The sequence below is a fragment of the Convolutriloba macropyga genome, chromosome 1, assembly GCF_964194025.1.
Source record: "Convolutriloba macropyga chromosome 1, txConMacr16.3, whole genome shotgun sequence".
Classification (NCBI taxonomy): domain Eukaryota; kingdom Metazoa; phylum Xenacoelomorpha; order Acoela; family Convolutidae; genus Convolutriloba; species Convolutriloba macropyga.
In genome coordinates, this window is record NC_134468.1 from 13170668 (window position 1) to 13190893 (window position 20226).

General features: G+C 35.3%; 2 protein-coding genes across 7 annotated transcripts in view; one reads left to right on the forward strand and one right to left on the reverse strand.

Annotated features, from left to right (window-relative positions):
* LOC142335132 (uncharacterized) overlaps window positions 1–7294 on the reverse strand; it is a 190326-nt gene extending 183032 nt beyond the window's left edge. For 5 of the 6 annotated variants that reach the window (XM_075383535.1, XM_075383561.1, XM_075383526.1 and 2 more), the window contains exons 1-4: window positions 7090–7294; window positions 6809–6892; window positions 6319–6386; window positions 3905–4078 (exon numbers count right to left, since the gene is read on the reverse strand). The gene's annotated coding sequence lies outside the window, so the exon portion shown is untranslated. The remainder of the gene's footprint in view (window positions 1–3904; window positions 4079–6318; window positions 6387–6808; window positions 6893–7089) is intronic. The other variant, XM_075383543.1, reaches the window with a different exon arrangement.
* LOC142335123 (transducin-like enhancer protein 3) overlaps window positions 5875–20226 on the forward strand; it is a 50252-nt gene continuing 35900 nt past the window's right edge. The window contains 7 exon segments of the mRNA XM_075383487.1: window positions 5875–6744; window positions 11708–11946; window positions 14419–14482; window positions 15145–15252; window positions 16307–16381; window positions 18261–18581; window positions 19181–19465. Coding sequence (XP_075239602.1) covers window positions 6709–6744; window positions 11708–11946; window positions 14419–14482; window positions 15145–15252; window positions 16307–16381; window positions 18261–18581; window positions 19181–19465 — 1128 coding nt within the window. The 5' untranslated portion in view covers window positions 5875–6708.

A 20226-nucleotide genomic window follows, 5' to 3' on the forward strand; every position in this document is an offset into this window, starting at 1 on the left:
TTAGAAAATTGTTTGTGCCCTACGACCACTCATTTATATCAATGAGATGAAGGTGATCCCAAGACCAATTTTGAAGTTAATTTGACTGCAAAATCTTTATTCGGTTGCAATAGCGTGAAGTTTTCTAAATACGATTGACAAAGATCAGCAAAACAATAGGCAGTTGAAGCGAACGCAGATTCAAACACCAAAGCACAAAAAAACAAAACTGAGTATGAAGAAAAAAAACTTGTGTAATAGAGAAAAAATTAAGGAATCTACAAATATTTATTAAAAACAGTGGCCCATTTTAAAACTACGTGTTGTATGGTTGCTTTTAGACCTAAAAAACATGATGCTAAGATGTCCAAACTGTTTTTATCCCTTGCCCATTTTGCTTCAAAAAGCTACAAAAAATAGCACAAAAATAAGAGCAAGTTTTTTTTGTAAGCTGGTGGTATTCTCATCGATATTTTTCAAATCTGATTAAATTTTTTTGGCAACTCGTCGGACCTTTTTTGCTGAAAGTTTTTGTCAATCAATTCTGATTCGATAACGCGCAAACAAATTTTTAAGCAAAGTCAGTTCTGTAAAATGCAAACGCACTTCCAAAACACAGCAATTACGTGATCATTCCACCAGCCGACAAAAGATCTTTAATGTATGAAAAAAAATACAGTAATCCAAAGTACACAGTAACTTTACGGACGAGCAAAACACAGAAGCAGTATCTACAATTTGACTCTTAACAATATCTGAGTTATAAGTTATTTCCGAAAACAAAAATAGCAAGCAAATCAAATTTTGAATACTATTATCAGCTTGAAATCTGATTTAACTTTTCTGGCAACGTGTCGGAGCTCTTTTGCTGAAAGTTTTTGTCACACAATTTGGCCTTTCTGATTCGATAACGCACAAACAAATTTTTAAGCAAAGTCAGTTCTGTAAAAAGCAAAAGCACTTCCAAAACACAGCAATTAAGTTATCATTCCACCAGCCGACAAAAGATCTTTAATGTATGAGAAAATTACAGTAATCCGAAGTACACAGTAACTTTTCAGACGAGCAAAACTAATAAATTTATTCATTTAACAAGTAGAAAAACCTAAAGCAGCTCACGCAACAAATCTGTCAACGACAGGAGTAGTGATTGACAGCATTATCAGACCACTTAGAGCAAGTTATGACTGGAATGTTTTCCAGTTTCTGTTTCTTCTATACAGCAAGACCAGAATAATGATAAACAACGAGAATTACCGAGTCTAAAGACTTTCCCTTTTAAAATATTTCTATATGGGGCTTGATATACAATCATCAATAATCATATCATTTAGGAAAAACGACAAAGTTATAATACACACTTTTTCATTAATTTTTCATTGGAAGAATTTCAAATGCATTTACTAGAAAACCGTGAATTAAACAATTTTTTTTACGAATTTGCAGGCCTATTAGGTGTTTAAGCAAACAGTTTACAATTTTGAGATTTTTTTGCAACTTTAACTTTTTCAAAAAGTTTACAATTCCAAACTGCTATACGAAAGGCATGAGATCAAAACTAAGATTAATGCTCTGAAAATCTGTTGAAGTTTCTCAATTGTAAATCGGATGCGGCGGGTCATAAGCACAAAACTGCTGTTCCGTACTGCTGACACATTAACGACGGGGTTAATCGCGTGACCACGGGTATAACTTCCGAGTTTGACCTCTAGTTCTACTCAAGATATATAGTTATTTGATGAAAAACCTTAAATGCAAATTTGAGCTGATACAGTTTTTTGAACAGCATCAAATTTGAACTGAGCAAGAAGGTAAAAAGTTATTCTAATGAGCAAGTCAAAAAGGATTAAATAGCTCATGTTCATTTGTCTAAGTTACTTTTGAAACTTAGAGAGAAACTATGAGATGTTAGATAGTGAAAAAAGGACTGATTCAAATCCAATATTTTTGCAATGTGTTGAACATTCTATTACTGAGAAAGTTGTTGGTTAAGAACTTGTCACAAAATATTATCAGTTAAAAACCTATCTCAGAGTTGAGATTTAAGGGAGTAATTTGTGAATCTGAAGTTATCACGGACCAAAAAGTGTTGGTAGCTGAGCCTGAAAGCTCCTTTTCTGCTTGTAGACACGTGGTCTCTAATTTTCTATTGGGTAGAGATAACGATGTCGACAGTGGTTTCATTACTAATTTCGTGTTCTTAAGGTGGCGTGATATCACGACATGATGATATTCTCAGTTCAAGTTTGTGATCTTATAGTAGTAGTTATTCAAAAGGACTTGGTATTTTTTCATGTTATAATGGACTTCGTTTGAGTCAAGTTGGTCTTTCTCAATCTAATAGCACTAGATGATCATACTTACTGAGTATAGCACACTATTGTACATAATGCTCCTAGGTTAAGATACAGAATTTTTCAGCGCGTAGATAAGCATGTTTCAGTTGGCGACGGAGTGAGAATTTTTTAGTTTCAATCTCATCGCTGAAAAGTGCTGTTTATCTTTAGTTTTTTCGTATTTTTCCAAGTAATGATTTTTATGTTAACAATTTACAAATCTCTTAGTACCATTCCATTGCTGTACAAGCTTATTTGAGCGACACAGTTTAAATCGGGGCATTGTTCCAATAAGGCTCTTCCACAGTCAAATTTATCGAATTTATTTGTATAATTGATTTCTTTTAGTACCCACGTCTTTAGTTATTTCACTACTAATGGCTTCTATTTCCATGCAGTGATTTATTTTTTTTTTGCTTTTTTCAAAAGATTTAAATCTTGTTCTGTTTGGTATATAGTTGAAACTATTTGCGATGAGAGTGGTTGAAACATGATCTGCAAACGCACATTACTGAGCCTCCTTGTTCCCATTCAAGCTCAAAAATCCTCAAATTTATTTCTAAATTGAGAAAAAGAACAAGCCGTACTTGCAACAAAGCAACGAGCTTTTTTTGTTTTAAGTATCGCAAATTATCTCTCACCACTTAAGAAAATACTAGATGAAATCTTGGAGAAGTTGTTATTGACAGATGAAATTGTTGGGAATATAGAATGAAACATCAAACCACTGACGTGCTCTTAGTCTGTTTTAAGAGCTGTATTAATTAGAATAAAGCCTCTCACCCCCCCCCCCCCCCATTGTACTTGAGATGTTATACACATGCTTAATCACATGTACAACTTGTCGACGTGTCGTCATTAATTTGATCCTATTTAAAATTCTACAATTAACTATGTATACATACGTACTTTTTTTAAAATTATCTCTCATGGCTAAAGATTTTTTTGCTCTTTTACCTGCGCGCTGTTTTGTAAGCATTCCTTGATCGAATGCTTTGGGACTTAGTTTTATCTACTTTTTTGATTGATGATTATGCATTTTAAATTTTTCATGTTAGAGATAATAAATCATGCTGGCACTCCGATTCCGCCGAAATCTCTATTATTTATTGAGTGATAAAGGTAGAGGGGGGTTGTTTTTTGTAGCTATTGTTACTTTTGTGATAAGGATGTAAAGTAGTGGCTATGATTGAAGTATTTTTTATCGAGTACCTCTTTTACAAAATGTCTAACAATGCACATGTACATAGATTAATATAAAATACAAAACTTTCTATCTCCTGAAGAGCCCATTGAGAAAATAATTTAATTTTAACAGCGTTTATGGCTCAAAATTGCCCTTTTGATCGGGCAAAACCAACAAAAAATTTTGCGAAAACGTTTGTAGAAGTGTTTTGAACAAAAATGTTTGCAAAAATGGCTTTTTTAATGGAAAAATATCGTACGAACGATTAAAAAATTCTCCGGCGAAACTGGCGAAGTTTTGAAAATTTAGAAGTCAAAAATTCTGGTTTAAATCTTATTTCCAACAAAAAACTTGCGCTTATTCTGAAAATGAAATAATGTGCACAATTTGGGCAAATAGGGACTTTCGGCTGGGTGGATGATTCGGGTGAAATTGATGAGTTGTAAGCAAAAGGCATTGTGATGTAGTGGTTGCTGTCTTTTGTTCACTCTCTTTCTCAGTCTCTCAAGTGGTTGTTCAGCTTTTTGTCCTCATCTATCGACACAAGATCATCATCATCATCTCAACTGAACGACCACTAAGCAGAATAATCAATTAGCCGAATTGTTGCCTAATTTGATATTAATTTAAAACGAAACCAATTATTTCAAAATTTATCTGAACTTTCGTTCCTTCAGTCGTTAACAAAAAGATTGCATTTTTTGATAATTAATTTCAGCGTGTTGAAGTTCAGAGGAACCGTTTTTTTAATCGATTTCTGGCAACAAAATCTGTTCTTTTAAACATTTTTTAACGTGTATTAACCATACAATTTTAGCTCTTACTTTTAATTTGAAAACCAGTGGGCATCCAAATGCAATATTTAGTCAAGTTTTTTATATATCATATCACAAATCAACTGGTTTGTCAAAATTTGAGCCCAAATGTGAGTATTTCGAGGAAAGAGCATCGATGCAGGCAAAAAATCTGCCTCTTAACATTAACCTGTTATTATTTATAACGCCGATGCGGTGAATAAAAGACTAAAAGGCATTATTTGAGTGATGTATTATGTATTATGTAATATGGGTTGACCATTTATCCGATGTAAGCAAAGCAAGTATGTTGTAAAATAAGCAATCCTTGTATAACCTAAATCAAACGATCACTATCACAAAGCCCTATCAATCAACTCAACATTTATATTACCCCTTACATTTGCAGCTTAAACGCGTGCCTTCACCTTTACCACCCCCCCCCGCGCCCCCCCCCCCCCCCACCGTCTGAACAAATTCCCCCAACACCCCCGCCATCATTTATCCTTCACCATATTTTGTGCATAAAATAACAGCAATAGTCATACGCGAGGCACACTTGACAAAAATTTGATCACAACTAGTATAAAAGGCACGTGTGAACAACAAGTTTTGGGTTTATATTCAGCAGTAGTAAATAGTGTTCTTGTGCAATTTAAATGTTTATTAGTCTTGTTTATAATGCCAACTACCGTAATTTGTTCATAAATTTAAAGCCTGCTCAAAGCCCCCAGTTTTCTGTTAATTGTAGCGTCGCAGCTGAAATTAAAGGCACAGAAATTTAGTTGAAAAAAAAAGAGAACGGGCGCTATTGTTAGTTCATAACTGCTGTCAGTTAATTTTCACCCAAATTGGGGCTAGGCGCAAGGGCGAATTTGGGGGTAGAAAGGGGACGGGAGGGGTTTGGGGGTGATTTTCAAATTGAGGATGGAAAGTAATAATGAATTCCTATTGGATTTGCCTGCAAGTTATTCAACTAGCTCTGCTGTTATTAACCAGGACTAGTTATAATAGGCAGCTAGGTACCTACACATACATAATACATATATACAGGTATACATCTAGTAGTAGACTTGCGCTAACGTAGGCACGGATTTTGCCTGCTCCTGCATTTATTTGGGATGTTATTTGGTGGTTGAAAGTGGAAGCAAAGACAGCGAGGCATTCAGAGCGCATTAGTGATTGTGTGTGCGGCGAGGGGCAAGCGAGCATGATAGTACTGATAATAGTGTTACTATTTCAATTCAACTCTCTTTGGGGGCAGAGAGAGAAAGAGAGAAAGAGTGCGTGTGGGGGAGGAGGGGGAGGGGGAGAATGTTTTGTTTTACGTTCTGTTAAAAACTGGGGGAATATATGCGTGCAGAAAGCATGTAAGCGCAGTTCAATTCTATTCTTTTCTCACACTTATACTTATTTTTCTAAGTCTAGTTGACTGACAGTACGCGCACGTGCCGCACAAATTGTTCACTTTGTCCGCACGTGTGTGCAATGTGATTGGCTGGTGCGATTGTAGGAGTAATACATTGGGTGTGCTGTGATTGGCTGAGGGTAGATTGTGACATGATTCAAATAATAAAATAAAATAATACTCGTGAATTGCTTCGTGAAGTGCGGGAGAGAGAGTCGACTACTAGCATGAACAAGATGGCGGCCACAACAACGCAAGAGCGTCACTAGTCGCTGCTGAGAAAGAAGTGAACTGAAATTGTATCCATGCTTTTAATTTTTCATTTCCCATATTTATTGATGAGCTCCTTCAACTCAACTTTCCTCAACTGATACACACTTCTTCCCAACTGAAGAACACACACACATACACATACAATCACACACACACACACACGTACGAATATATAGAAGGATAGACTGAAATTGAGGAAAGGACGCAACACACTTCTTATCCTCACTCAAATTCCAGTCCCATTTTGAGCTCCCTAACAACCTGCTCTGTCCAAACTTCCCATTTAGACAACATACTCTCTTCATTACCAACTTTTCCATAATCCAAATTTAGCATCCTTACTTCTGGATAAGTTTGTGTCTCGCCAGAGTTTTCAACCGACTCTTGAAGCACTTTCCACAATTCCAGTTCTGCAAAAATTCATATCTCAAGTCTCACTTCATATTTTTGTGTTACATTGACTGTGTTTAGTTCCCATTTTTCTGTTGTTTACGGACTTGAGTTTAAAAAATGCCCAAACATATCCGAATCGTTTTGGGCGGTAGCTAGTTAGTCGAGTTAAATACTGTTTTAATCGTTTACCAGCTATTAACTATTGATTACTGCCATATTACTACTATCGATTTGTTTTGTTCACTCGGGTTATTCCGTGATCAACAAAATTTGCCTTTTTTTCAGTTATTTATCCATATTTTTCCTGAAGTAAGCTCCAAAAACTGCAGTTGTTTAAGAATGTCTTCTTTCGACTTAATGTACAATCGACAAGTGGTAAGAATAAATCACAAATCAAATTTTTATCCAATTTTGTGAAATAATACTACATTGTTCATACCTGTGGTTCTGGAATTTTTTACTGAGTAAGAGCTGATAAGATTTTTTGAGTCATGTCTGATAACAATTTTTAGCGTAAGAGAAGCTCAGAAGAATTTTTGGGTATTTCCGATTTTCGCCCCCCCCCCCCCCCCCCGCCCCACACACACACGAAATTACACCCCCCCCCCCTCCATTATGGTATAATTACAAGGGGTATAATCAAGGGGGGGGGGGGGGGTTATACGTTATATGACCACTAAGCGGGGGGGGGGGGGGGGGGGGGGCTATAATGGAAAATACCCGAATTTTTAAGTGTACAGATCTGATAAGTGGAGCTTTTATCGAATAAACAGCCCATTACAGGTATCTTGTAAGACAACTTTGTAAACAATCTATAAGATCTGAAACGATTTAAAAAAACGATAACTGAGGTGCGCAATGCGACCTGAACCTTTACAAGTAAATTATAGGGAGTCCCATAATAATGAAATACAGGCAAACGTTCGAAAAACGTGAAATGCTAAGCTTTTCACGTGATTTCATTGCTTTTTTTTCTTAACTCTAAAGTCAGTCACATAAAGTTTTAACAGTAACGAACGTTTCAAAGGTCAAAGTTCAAATTTAAAACATGTAGAAAAAAATTGATGAATGAAAATTTAATGGAGAAAACGTTGACATTCAATTGAGCACATCGATGCTCAATTGCACGTTTTTGGCGTTTTTCGAACGTTCGCTTATTTCAACTTTATGGGACAGACTATAAATGGGACTTGCTATACATAAGTTTTAAATTTAAAAATTTCAGCAGTCCATATTTCATCCAAAAGTTTCGGAACGTTTACTTAGGTTACTAAGTTAAACTGACTGACAACTGACACCCCCCCCCCCCCCCAACCGCGTGTATGCCTCGTCATGTTCCAAAGGTCATTGTCAAGATTACCTGAACGCTTTAGCTAATGCCATAAGTACTATATGGCTAATACATACTATCATTAAATCTATTGTTTTCTGTGAACAGCTGCCTTTTATAATTGCAAATACTTGCTGGCTTGCTATAGAATGGAAACAGTTGCTTTTAAATTGGAATTGAAAACATCCCGAATTCAGTGATTTTTTATTGACCTTTACCAAAAACAACAATTAGGGCTCATAGTGGAAAATTTAGTCAATTCTGATTAAAATTACCTCACTGAAATAAAATCACAGTTTTAAAAAATTCTACTGCAATGCGACTGGGTTCCTCACGGTTATGCAAACGATAAGGAAGTTGATGAAGTGACTGTTGATTTTCGTCTAGTTGGGTCAAAGTAGATTTTCGTCTAGTTGGGTCACCATTTTGTGTCAACATTTAGAAAAGCGAGTTTTGTTTTTTTTTAAATGTTATGAAGTTAAATATTTTTTGAAGCTATGAAGCGACGGGTTATGAAGTTAAATATACGTGGGATATTTTTTTATTTCATTCCAATACACTTGGTTTCATTGATCTATTAAACAAAATGATCACTTGCACTACGGATGAACACACATAAAAAATAGTTATGTAAGTGTTCATTAAAAGATGGTTGTTGAGTGATACAAGTAAATATGAGGAATGATGGTTTTTAGAGTAAACAAAAATGATACAGAAGAGCGTTTTTTGCGTTTTCTCCTGTCCAAAATTGATCCCAGAATCTGAAGCCGAAATACATGACAGTTATTGTTTGGGGCTCTGAGCAGGCACAATTTCTGTGGAACAGTGCTGGTTTCGAACCAGCATCTCTTACTGGCAAGCCTAGTGCGCTAACCATTACATCAACCTGTCTTGAGCTTTCGAACTTGAATATCACTTATTACCTGTTCGTATGTTCTGTTTGGTTCCTCAAGGCGTCATATATCTAGCCAAATATACGTTCAACAAGTGAGGCTTCTTATCAAGCTATGTCATGCTTATATTATGTACAGTTTACAATAGGTTATACTCTCTCAACCTTCTAACAATTATCACGCAAGGCATTGGAAGTCTGCGAGTGTTCTCAAGAATAGCAAAAGAAATTTTTATAGTTAAGTCAAAATATATCCGAGTTGGTGAAATGCCACCTATCAACTTCCTTTGCTCTTTTGGGTAACACTTGAGACAAAATCAAAATTTATCAATTTTTCATAATTGTTTTCATTACCTCAATTTGTCGTAAATGGTAAATTCCAAAGGTAAACTTTTGTAATCTACCACGTGCTCTTTATTGCCGCCTTTTGCGCAAACTTGATTTTTAATCAGTTTTAAACCTTTTGAGTTTACGTTTGCATTTTGAAACCTTCAAGTTGAGTTTGATTGCTGTCATTAAAGTACTCACACGTGAATCTTAAGAAACGTTGCTTCGAGGTTTGTTCTGATAAAGGTAATTGTTCGGTCAAAGAATTACCTAATAGTTTCCTAAAATAAAGCTTTTCTTATAAAACTGCTATCAAGAATCATTCAATATAAAAATAGAGCATTTGTTAATTTAACATTATAAACTTAGCTATGGGGAGCTTGAAATGTTTTTGCGGTTTGTTTTAAACATGTGACATTTTGAAAAAAAAACAATTTTGCTTCGCGATCAAGCAAATTTCTCAACTGCCTAAAATATGACGAAACTATGAAATAACAGAGTGAATTCATCTATAAGAAAGTTTTAAGATTATCTATATTAAAGATTATCTATTAAAAAAAATATACCGTCGAAATTGACCAGTTTTTGTACGGTAGTGCACGCTGATTTCAATTGATTGTGGAAACTGAAAGGAAGTTGTTTTCAGTGATATGATGGTGTTGCTTTTTGTCACCAATTTGCTCCAAATTGATGACGAAAAATTTGCTGTTACCAAATTTGCTCATTTTCGAAGCTATCAGGTTCATTTTTTGTGGTTATAAAACAATAACAGGTTCCATTCTCCATCAAGTGTTTAGTTTTTTTTCAGATGTGAGATTGTTTTGATCGAGCACAGACTAGTATTCTCGTCAAACTGTATATTGTCATTTTTGTTACAAATTTTTCAAAATTCAATGGTTGGAGGCCAATCTTTTTCTTATTGCAAATTTTGTTCAGGACTACAGTCTTGTATTGGCAGAGATAAACGTAAAAAAAACTTTTTTTTCAAAATTGACCAAACTCTTACCTCTTGCGATCAATGCCTCTCCAAGTACTTACTCAAATTACTGTTCAAAATTGTCATGGCGTAACTATAGCAATAGAAAGTCAGAAAAAAATTTGTTAATGAATCCCACTAGTGGGCAGCAGTAATGATAGCAGCTTGGCAATTATGAAAAAAATTTGGTTACAGTGCTGTTTTAGAGTTGAAATTCCTCGAAGTGAATTTCAAAAAAAATTTCACTGGGTAAGCCTCTCAGTGGCGCCTTCTTGGTTTTTCCATCTTTTTTATAATTGTCAATTAAATTGATTCTTAATTGATTCCCGGTAACTTTTTAGGTACTACCATTTTATTGTTGCTTTAAGTGTTCATCTTCGGGCTTCTTGAAATGTTGAAAGTATAATTATGAAAACATTCTTGTTATAGCAGGCATGATTGTATTAAAGCATTGGTGGAGATTTGTTAGGAACTTAACTTTGCCTTCGCCTTCTTGTTTTTTTTTGGCCAGCAACTCTTTGGTAAATTTATGAACGAAACGTTTCAAATCATTGTCTTTTATTAATTAGGTTAGGGAGATTTTTTTTTCTGGAGGTGTCATGGAAGTTTTCATCTTTTTAACTCATTCAGCAAGCAGACTAATTAAAAATTGACTGTTGCCGTTCAATGCTCTGAATTTTTTGCTGGTGACTTTAGTTTCGCTGATTTTCTTTGTCCTAACTATTACCAGACAGCTAAATATTTCGGTAAAATTTTTAATCAGAGCTGCGGTTTTTTTGCATACAATAACTTTTACAGGTATTGCCGGACATTATCACAAAATTTGAGTTTGTTGACGTTTCGTGCTTTCTTTTAAATTATTTTGACATTTTTTGCGAGAAAATATAATCTATATGTACTCGCATATCTAAGTACCAATTGGGAATAAATATTTGCAGAACCAATCATCGAAAGCTCTTCCGCTAATTAGGGTTCCGGTTCTTAACTAGCTTGGATAATATTCTAAAGGTCGAAATTCTATCAGACTTCTAAGGATTATTATTTGGCACTTGAGTGAATGGTTAAACGAGTTTTGTCATTTAATCTTACTCAATTCGGTTTGATGTGTCTACTCACAGTGCCGTGTTAAGACTTTTCAATCCGTTTATGTTAAAACGAGTTTCAATCGTGTTAATTTGATCAAATTCTGTGTTGCTTGCTTGCTTGTGTGAACACGATTACATGTGAGAATATTGAGACACGCTAAGTTATAATCCAATAAATAGCTGTCTATTAATTCCCAAGCTCTTAAACTTTGCTGACCAAAATAGGTAGATTGAAAGTGATTGGTAATTTTTCATGTAAGTTATCCTGTTTTGGATTTTTAAGTACCATTTTTGCCATTCTTTATCTATTGCCAGACGAAAATGTCTCAAGTCCAGAGTTTTTGGTTAATTAACCGACTTTAAATTGTCATGGATGAACTAATTATCAAGGAAATTGGGGATTTAACCAAGGAAAAGATGGACCCATATTGAAAAATTCACTATGAGTGTTAACATCACAAACTCACTATAAACTAGCTATGATTTCTGCAATAAATAACTCACTAAGTTTTCTCGTACACAGATAGATGGTCTGCCCAATTCTAAGGGAAACTTTCTTGTGATTTCAAGCTAAAAAATTTTGCAATTCATAACTGAAAATTGTCAGCCTAGAGATAGATCAAATGTTGGAATTTAAAGTATCAGAACATTTTCATTTAACAAGCAAAAGCGATTTTGTATTTTTGTTCTGGGTGAAGGCACCATTTATTTGTCTTTGCTTTTTTTAGCAAAATGCAGCAGCAGCGGCACAACAAGCGGCAGCCGCAGGTGCAGCAGCTGCAGCTGCGGGAGGAATACCGAACTTGTCAGCAGCGGCCGCAGCAGCAGCCGGAGCGGCGGCCGGTGGTCCACCGGGTGCTGGTCTACCAGGGGGTCCCAACAATCACATGCAACCCAAGATAACAGTTTTGGATTTGTGTGAGAAGATCAAAGACGAATTCAATCAGTTACAAGCCCAGTACCATCAGTAAGAATAATTTCAAAGCTGTTGATGAGTTTAAGGGATATCCTTATTGCTTGAGTTAACAATCAAAAAAATTGTTGGTGATCGTGCCAGGATCACATGACATTTTATGAAGAGAAAACATTTAAATTAAAATGCATAACTGTTAGGTTAAAAATTCAAATGTTCTGAAATATTATCACAAATCAAAAACGATTGCACCAGACTACGATTCTCTGAATTCAAATCCCCACATCAAAATATAATTATCACAAATTATTAGTTCTTTATTAATTTCAAAATTATTAATGCAAATGTGGCCGTTCGCGTTCGCTTTCGTATATAAAATTAAGAGCTAAAGCATCTTATTTATGCGATTTTTGGCGTTTATCAATTTAGACTGAAAAGAATGTCATTTGAGATTTCTACAATGAAGAGCGTTATGATTTTTTTTACGTAGATACTATTACTAGGCACAACCTAACCGTTTTCATTAATGAAAAATTACCAACTTTTCCAATTAATGAAAAATTACCAAGTGTCCTTTCAAAAATCACTGCCAGGAACCAACTGATAAGTGTTGATATCGAGAGGTAATTATTACCAAAATTGTAACATGCAAAAATAAACTTATAATTGTTCGGACCCCTCTTGAGGGGGGAGGAACTATATACTCAAATGGGTTTTTTTGTTCAGACAATTTTGGCCGATCGATATAATCATCGTGGAGAGTTGTGAGTAGGATCATTAGAAAACCCGTCCAGTTTAGAATATGGATTTAAAAAGATTTTTCGTTTTCGTTTTTTACAGGGAGTTATCGAGGTTTAAACTTCTGAGAAAAGTAGAGTGAATTCGTTGTTTTTTTTCACATTTTCCAGAATTTTTGCCTAATTTTTCGTCATTTTTTCCTGAAATTCGTTAAAGTTTTTAAGAATAGTGTTGTTGATTTTATTCTTAAAGACAAAAAAATTGTTGATTTTTTAATTTAATTTTGTCAAAATTTCGGGCAAAAAATTTCAAAATTCAGCCTTTTCAATCAAAAACAGCACATAATAAGCTTCTTTAGTCACTTTGATTAAAATTTCCGGAGGTACACCTTCAAAAAACACTAATACAATCTTTGTAGACTCAAAATGGGGCTATTCTTACTTCAACTTCTGTTGAGAGTGCTCTGTAAATAAAACTTTGCAGTTTCTTGCTAACTTTACCTGTTCACTATCAAAAACGCTGAATTTCTATTGGAGTTTTTAGCTAACAATTTGTCTATATCTATAACATTAGAAAATTAAGTGTTCCTAATAGACAATAAGCATTAGCAGGGCCACTTTTAGACCGATCTTGGAGAGTTACAATCCAAAAACAATTCGGAGTGTAATCAGTCGGTCTTTTTAAAAAAACTGATCTTTTTCATATTATTTAAAGAACAGAACATATCAAATCAACGCTCAGGATTGATAGGTCCAATTAGCTTCCTAAGCAGCTCCAATCTAATGCATTCAGTTTCTCACTTGATCAAATAAGACCAAAGATCAAATAAGACGTAACAGAGTTAACCGTTTTCATTAATGAAAAATTAACAAGTGCCCTTTCAAAAATCACTGCCAGGAACCAACTGATAAGTGTTGATATCGAGAGCTAATTATTACCAAAAGTGTCACATGCAAAAATAAACTTAAATTTTTAGCAAACTAAAATTATTCGCAAAACTGTATCATCAATCAGTTCATTATATTTGATTCGTCATGAAATATCTCCTCGAGCAAGAGAAAATCTTTTCAACCATTTGAATTTCCCCATTTGGTTTTTTGCACATTTTTTCCAAAATTGATTAATTGGGAAACAAATTTTTGAAAAAAAACCACATTCCAGCAGAACTCCTATTAACAAAAATATAGCTTAGTTTAGTTTAGTTTGTTCAGTGTTCAAAAATAAACAAAAACACCGTTCTAGTAGGAGCTACAATGTAATTGAAAATATGTCAATTAGTATGAATCGTTGTGTTCATAACCTTTTTCATCAACAAAAAGTAATGTGTCAAAAAGATTTTGCTACAAAAAGATGGAGTAACGGTTTTAATTAGAATAAAGTTATATCGAAAGTGAGATAGCAACTACAAGAATTTCAAATTGCCATTAGACAAAAAAACGTCGAATAACAAATTTAAACAGACAATAACATGAAGTGCCAAAATGGCACGACACAGTTGCAATGGAAACGCTGCAGGATTTTACATTTTTTGATAGATTATAGGAAAACTAAACATTGGGTTTTTTAAACTAAGATAAGTGATGTTTGATTTATATATTTCCTGCAAGTGCAATTCACGCAATTATTTTAATATACATAAAATATACACTTTTTACTTATAAAAATCTTTATCAAATATTGTTGTCACATTTTATTTTGACTTAAATTTGCCCGCGGAAATTTAGGCGTTAAAAAAGCTTTTTTTTTCTAGTGAATTCGGGGTTGATATCTGTGATGTTTGTTCAACAGGATAGAGATGGAGTGCAAGAAATTGGCACAAGAGAAGACAGAAATCCACAAGGCCTATATTATGGTGAGATCATCGTTTTACTTTTTCCTCTTTTCAATTCGCGGATGAAACAATTCTAAATAAACTGAAATCATTTACAGCCATGTGGTGTTATACTTAATTCTATTCTGACTTCGAAAAGCAAGCCTAGAAAATCCGGTTGACGTTGTTTTCCTCAACTTAGACTGCTGATAATAATTTGGATATGCAATTATATTTGATCATAATTGCATCAATCATTAATGCCACAAATTGCCAACTGTATTTTTCCCCAAATTTTTTTTTACAATTATATCTTTGGGGGGGGGGGGGGGGGTATTTTTTGAGTTGTGGTTGTCATGAAAATTGAAAGTCAAAATGGAAAGACACGAGCACTAATCTGTCCATCAATGATTCCAAAATGTCTGATGTGAAAATTGGAATGTTAAATTGGATGATTTTATAGTTGATAGCTGGTTAGAGATAATGTTCAATATCTGCATTATGAATGATGAGAGTTTATTTTGACAGTACCAAAAATATATCCATATTGTCATGCCGAAATATTTGAATTTCGAAGAGACTAATTGAAGATGTTCGTGTTTCTGGGGTCAACTGATTCTAGTATCAATTTGCAATTTATTATCACTAGAAAAGGTTCACTAACTCACTAAAAGTTTACTAAAAATATGATGTTTGTGATTTAGTTTTACGAGATGAGCTATGGGCTTAACTTTGAAGTTCACAAGCAGACCGAGATTGCCAAGAGACTGAACAACATCTGCGCCAGAATCACCCAAATACTCCCACCTGAGGTACTCTACAACACACACCACACTTATTTAAACATTTTGACTCTTTTTCAAAGTTTCTTGCGACCGCAAAAAATAATTTAATTTTGAATAATTAAAAAATTTCGTTCGTTGTGGAACCCAAAATTAGGATAAAACTGATTTCTTGATTAACCGATTTCTTTTTTGGAGAAATAAAACCTGGTTTTATAGTTCTGTCAAAGAAGCTTCATTCACTGACTAGGTGTTTTTGAAAATTAATATTCGGCAACATTCTCTGTACAATTTATAATGCCTGACAAAAAATGAGAAACGATTTATAAGATATAATTTTCCTGCCGATGAACCCATCTCTCCGTGAGTTGTGAAAAGTTGTTGACTGCTGCTAGAATTATTGACCGACAGTGTGCTTAGCTGACAAGGAAAAAATAAGAAACTTAGCAGACTTAATTCTGATTGGTCGACAAATCTGTTCAGAAAAAAATGTACTTAGTTCGCTCAACCATTAAAATGGGTGCGCGGGCGGGTTGTCGACTCAAAATTTTTAATTTTTGGTTGTCGGCTTGACCGCATGTCGGCCAACTTGGCGGTCGCCATAATGACTGGATTGACGAGCGTGTGATATCCAATATGCAATGAATTGGGGTTAAAAATTAATTTGGCTGTTTTCAGGGATTGGTTTGAGTCGTTCTTTTGGTTGTTAGCATTTAGTTTTTGTTTGTTGGTAGGGCTCATCAAGTCATTTTATGAAGTTGCTCATGGTTATAATAAAAAGGGGAAAGAAAACAGCGCTTATGATAAGTTTTGCATGGCTTAGACACTCTCCTTAAAAAACGTAATGGCCGGGGAAGCGTTGGAGTAGCAGAAATAATGTGGATACAAGTCATACCGGGTTAAAATATCAAGACTAGCTGTCACAATGATGTCTCCTGTAAGTTGTTAACTGGAAATTTAGACTTGCAAGTTGAAAGATGCTGGTTCGAATTCAGTACTGGCCCATTTTACAGTTGTTATAACTAGTTAGAACCCCTTCAGAAACTGTTTAGAGAATATCCTTATTTGTATGTGTGTGTTTTAGCATCAGCAAAGTGTTGTGCAAGCTGTGGAACAGGCCAAAAATATAACCATGGCCGATCTTCACAATATGATAGGGGTCAGTACAACATTTCACTTCAATTTATTTGCAAAGATATCACGAGTCTAATGCGAAGGTCTAATTCTTTTTCTCAGTGACTAATTTTTTTTTCATATAAATGAACAAAATAAATTAATGCACAAAATGATACAAGTTTTTGCACTGATTAGGGTTGGTCTAAATTTTCAGAGGCCAAAAAAGTTTTTTTCAGAAACCTAAATGAACAAATGTTTTTTTTTAAAAAAAAGTTGATTTGGGTAGGTATAACCTAAGACGTGAGGACTAGCCACCACTATTCGCCACTTTTAAATGAAACATTCCATATTTGTAAAACTGTCAATTATATGTCATATTTCACCTGAGCAAATGAAGCAATTTCCGAAAATCTGTTATGAATAATCATAAAAATTTTTTGGATCAATTTTATTTCTATGCACAAAGTGTTTTATGTTGTAATGGCCTTTTTATGCTTTAGCAGTTTGTATTTGAACCTATTTATCAAAAGCTAAGAGAATCAACAAATCCTAAGTTAATTACAAAAAGGTTTGAAATTAATCATATCAAGTTTTCGATTTCACAAGCGATGTCTGTGATAATGTTTCCCCAAGATGATAAAACGTGTGTGAAGAGATAACTATAATTAAACTGGTTTCATTTTTTGATGTTTTAGTTCAGAACCAGATGCGTTTTTGAACTTGTTTCAAGTTCGCGCTCGCATTCATTCGTTCATACTTTCTTTACATAAGAGATCAAATCTTGTAAGATTTTGTGTTCCCCGTCCTATCATAATGATCTGTTTGCTCTAAATCTCTTAAATCAACTATTCGCCGGTACCTCTTGAAACAATTTATGTCCCCACTTCTGAAAGGCAAACAGGATCCGCCTTAGTTACATCTTATGTGTTTTGCGGTGTTAGAATGCGTGCGTGGGCGTCCCTTAGGCGTTGGTAGGTTTTAACATAAGGTGATCTGTTTCAAAATGGGTTAACTTTGATGTCTTTTGAGGGTTGCGTCTTTGATGACCTAATCAATCGCCCGACTTTGAGTTTAATTGACATATCTTAACATGTTTGTCGTCCATTCAACATACAGGGCGTGTGGGCGATAAAGTTGGAGCCTTTTATTTTCTCTCCAATTGTACCATTCAACTTGCGAGTAGTAAAAGTCAATATATAAGGTGATTACTTCGCGATACGTATTCCGGTACACCAAAAGGGAGGGTGAAAGATTGCGTGGGGGGGGGGGGGGATTGGTTGGAGAGAGCTAATGAAGTAATCTAGATCTTATTGTGTATGTGTGTGTAATCTGTTAATCTGTTGACTCTTCAAATATTTGGTCAAGTTGGGCAGAGTAAACAGCAGAGCCCAGAGGGTCAACATTTACAATACAAATAAAGAGTTCTTTCTCTCTCTCTCTCTCTTTACCAATTGTGTGTTTCCTCAATCAAATAGTTGTGATGCTTGGTCGAATTGAGAACGGAGGGTGACCAATCATGTTTCAGCTATTATCAGTTGGCTAAATGAAATCATCCGTCTTTCAAACAGTCAATAAAGAAAGTGAAGACGTTGAAAGAAACAACTTTTTGCCTACTGACTTTTTGAAAGAATGCGCTAAAGCGCCATTTTCTAGACTCTATTGTATAATCTAGTACAGTTATTTTTAAATAATTTTATTGGTTTTATTCAATTTAGTTGTCAGGAATTTTCGGGACGTAGAGACACGTTTGTTTGCTGTAATTCCCCCAAATGCTTAAAGACAAATAAATTTTAAATCCCGCGTGAAAATGAAATGTGGGAATTTATGCCACTTCCCATTTTCATTATATCTAATGGCATGTTTTTATTCTGGATGGTATTAATTCTTGGTTTGCAGATATTTGATATAGATCTCAATTTTAGCAAATCCAAATGCAACAACCTGGCTCCGGACTGCCTCCCGGAATGCATGGAGCTGCGGCAGCTGCAGCCGCAGGAGCAGGATTCCCAGGAATGCTCCCTACCAGTCTGGCGGCCGGAGTAGCTGGACTTCCGCCCACTTCAATTGCGGCAGCAGCCGGACTCCTCGGGTTCCCACCAGGTTCAGCCGGAGCTAATGCTCTCTCGAACGCTGCAGCCGCAGCTGCAGGAGGTCAGTTGCAACAGCAGCAGCAACAACAGCACCAACTTAGTGGGTTGATAAATCCAACCTCATCCGCCAGTAGAGAAGAGAGAGAACGGCTGGTTAGTGAGCTTGTTTTTGTTTAGGTTACTTAAATGTCTCCGCTAAATTTAAATAAAAAACTTAACCCAAATAAAGCTTATCCAAATTTTTCGAGCCCATCGAAAAAGAAGGGAGGGAAAAAGAAGGGATCTCACCTCAACCAGAAGAGGGGGGCTAAGCAGTGATGTATGGCTCCACTGTTTGACCAAACTCATCCAAAAAGAGTGAAATGAGCGTCTATCTAGTCAATGAGCTGAACTGTCAATGTTGATTGATATAATAACGGACCATGCTTAAGTTAATGACGCCATTATTAATTCGAATTCATTTGAACTGATAGATGAATAAATTCTGTTTTTTTAACGAGTAAATTACTTTCACAATCACTTGGTTAAAAAGTATCAGTCAAAAATAATATTTACATTTTTGCTTCTCAAGGCACTGAGAACTTCTCGCTTTAATGAAGAACTGTGGAGCTGTTTGATATGTTGACTGCGGAGTCTTTAATATTTTAGAACACGCATTTTGATCCTGAAGTTTATTTTAAATCCAGTAAAACAAACGCTCGGAATTTTGAAACTTGCAACTGTCAATTTTAGCTTGATTACTTTTGATTCAGAGTTCCATATCTCCGGCAGCCGGACTGAACGGGGAGAAATCTGCCTCTGTGGGGTTAGGTGGAGGCGTCAACAACTCTGTGGCAAATTCCGCCCCTCACTCCACCTCTTCCACCTCCTCCTCTTCCGCCCATGCACAACAGCAGCAGTCACACTCTCAACAGCAACAGCAGCAACACTTAGACAGGGCCAGATACTCCAACTCAGCGGATGTGGCTGCAGCAGCCGCCAAAAAGCGGAAAAGCCACCCTTCCACCAACGGAGAGGACGCAGACCACTCTGAGAATGTTAGTATTATCCCGAATAAACTGGGGATGATTAGATTGTTAGATCTTGTAAGATTCTGTCAGCTCGACAGAATTCATTAATCTTGTTAAGATCTTCCAAGATAACTGTCTTTTGCAAGAATTTTGCGAGGTCTTGCAAGACGTCGCCCGGGCTTGTCATGCAATGCAATGGAAAAATAATGAGTTTACCATTAAATAAAAAAGAATAATTTCATTTAGATACTTACGGCGCAATGCAAAATAAATATTTAACAAAAAAAGCAGAGACACATAACGAGACCATTTAAGTCCACTTTACAAACTGCCAAGATTTATCAACCGACAAACAAACGAACATCGTGTGAAATTTGGTTGACTGCTGAAAAGATTCGGCTTTGAATAAGAAACCGGACGTGAAACGTCATGTTTTCAGTACGTCGCAAGTCCAACTCCGATGCTTATCTTGCTAGATTCTTGCAAATGACGCTTATCTTGAAAGGTAGTGCGTAATCTTACAAACCTCTTGCAAGATTCTTACTAGAGCTTGCAAGATAGCCGTCTGTAGTAGACTGGGGGTAGGAACAAATTTAGTTGAAATTTTCTCGTTAGTATAAGTTTCCAAATATGTATCTAACGAAACTTTTTCGATCAATAAAAATTATAAAATTGGTCATAGGATTCGATTCATTTGAGACCTAGATGATAAATCCAGTTTTTTTTGCCAGTCGTTCACAAGTTCTTGTGGCCAGCTTGTTATCATTTAAAGATGTGCTTAGCTTGTC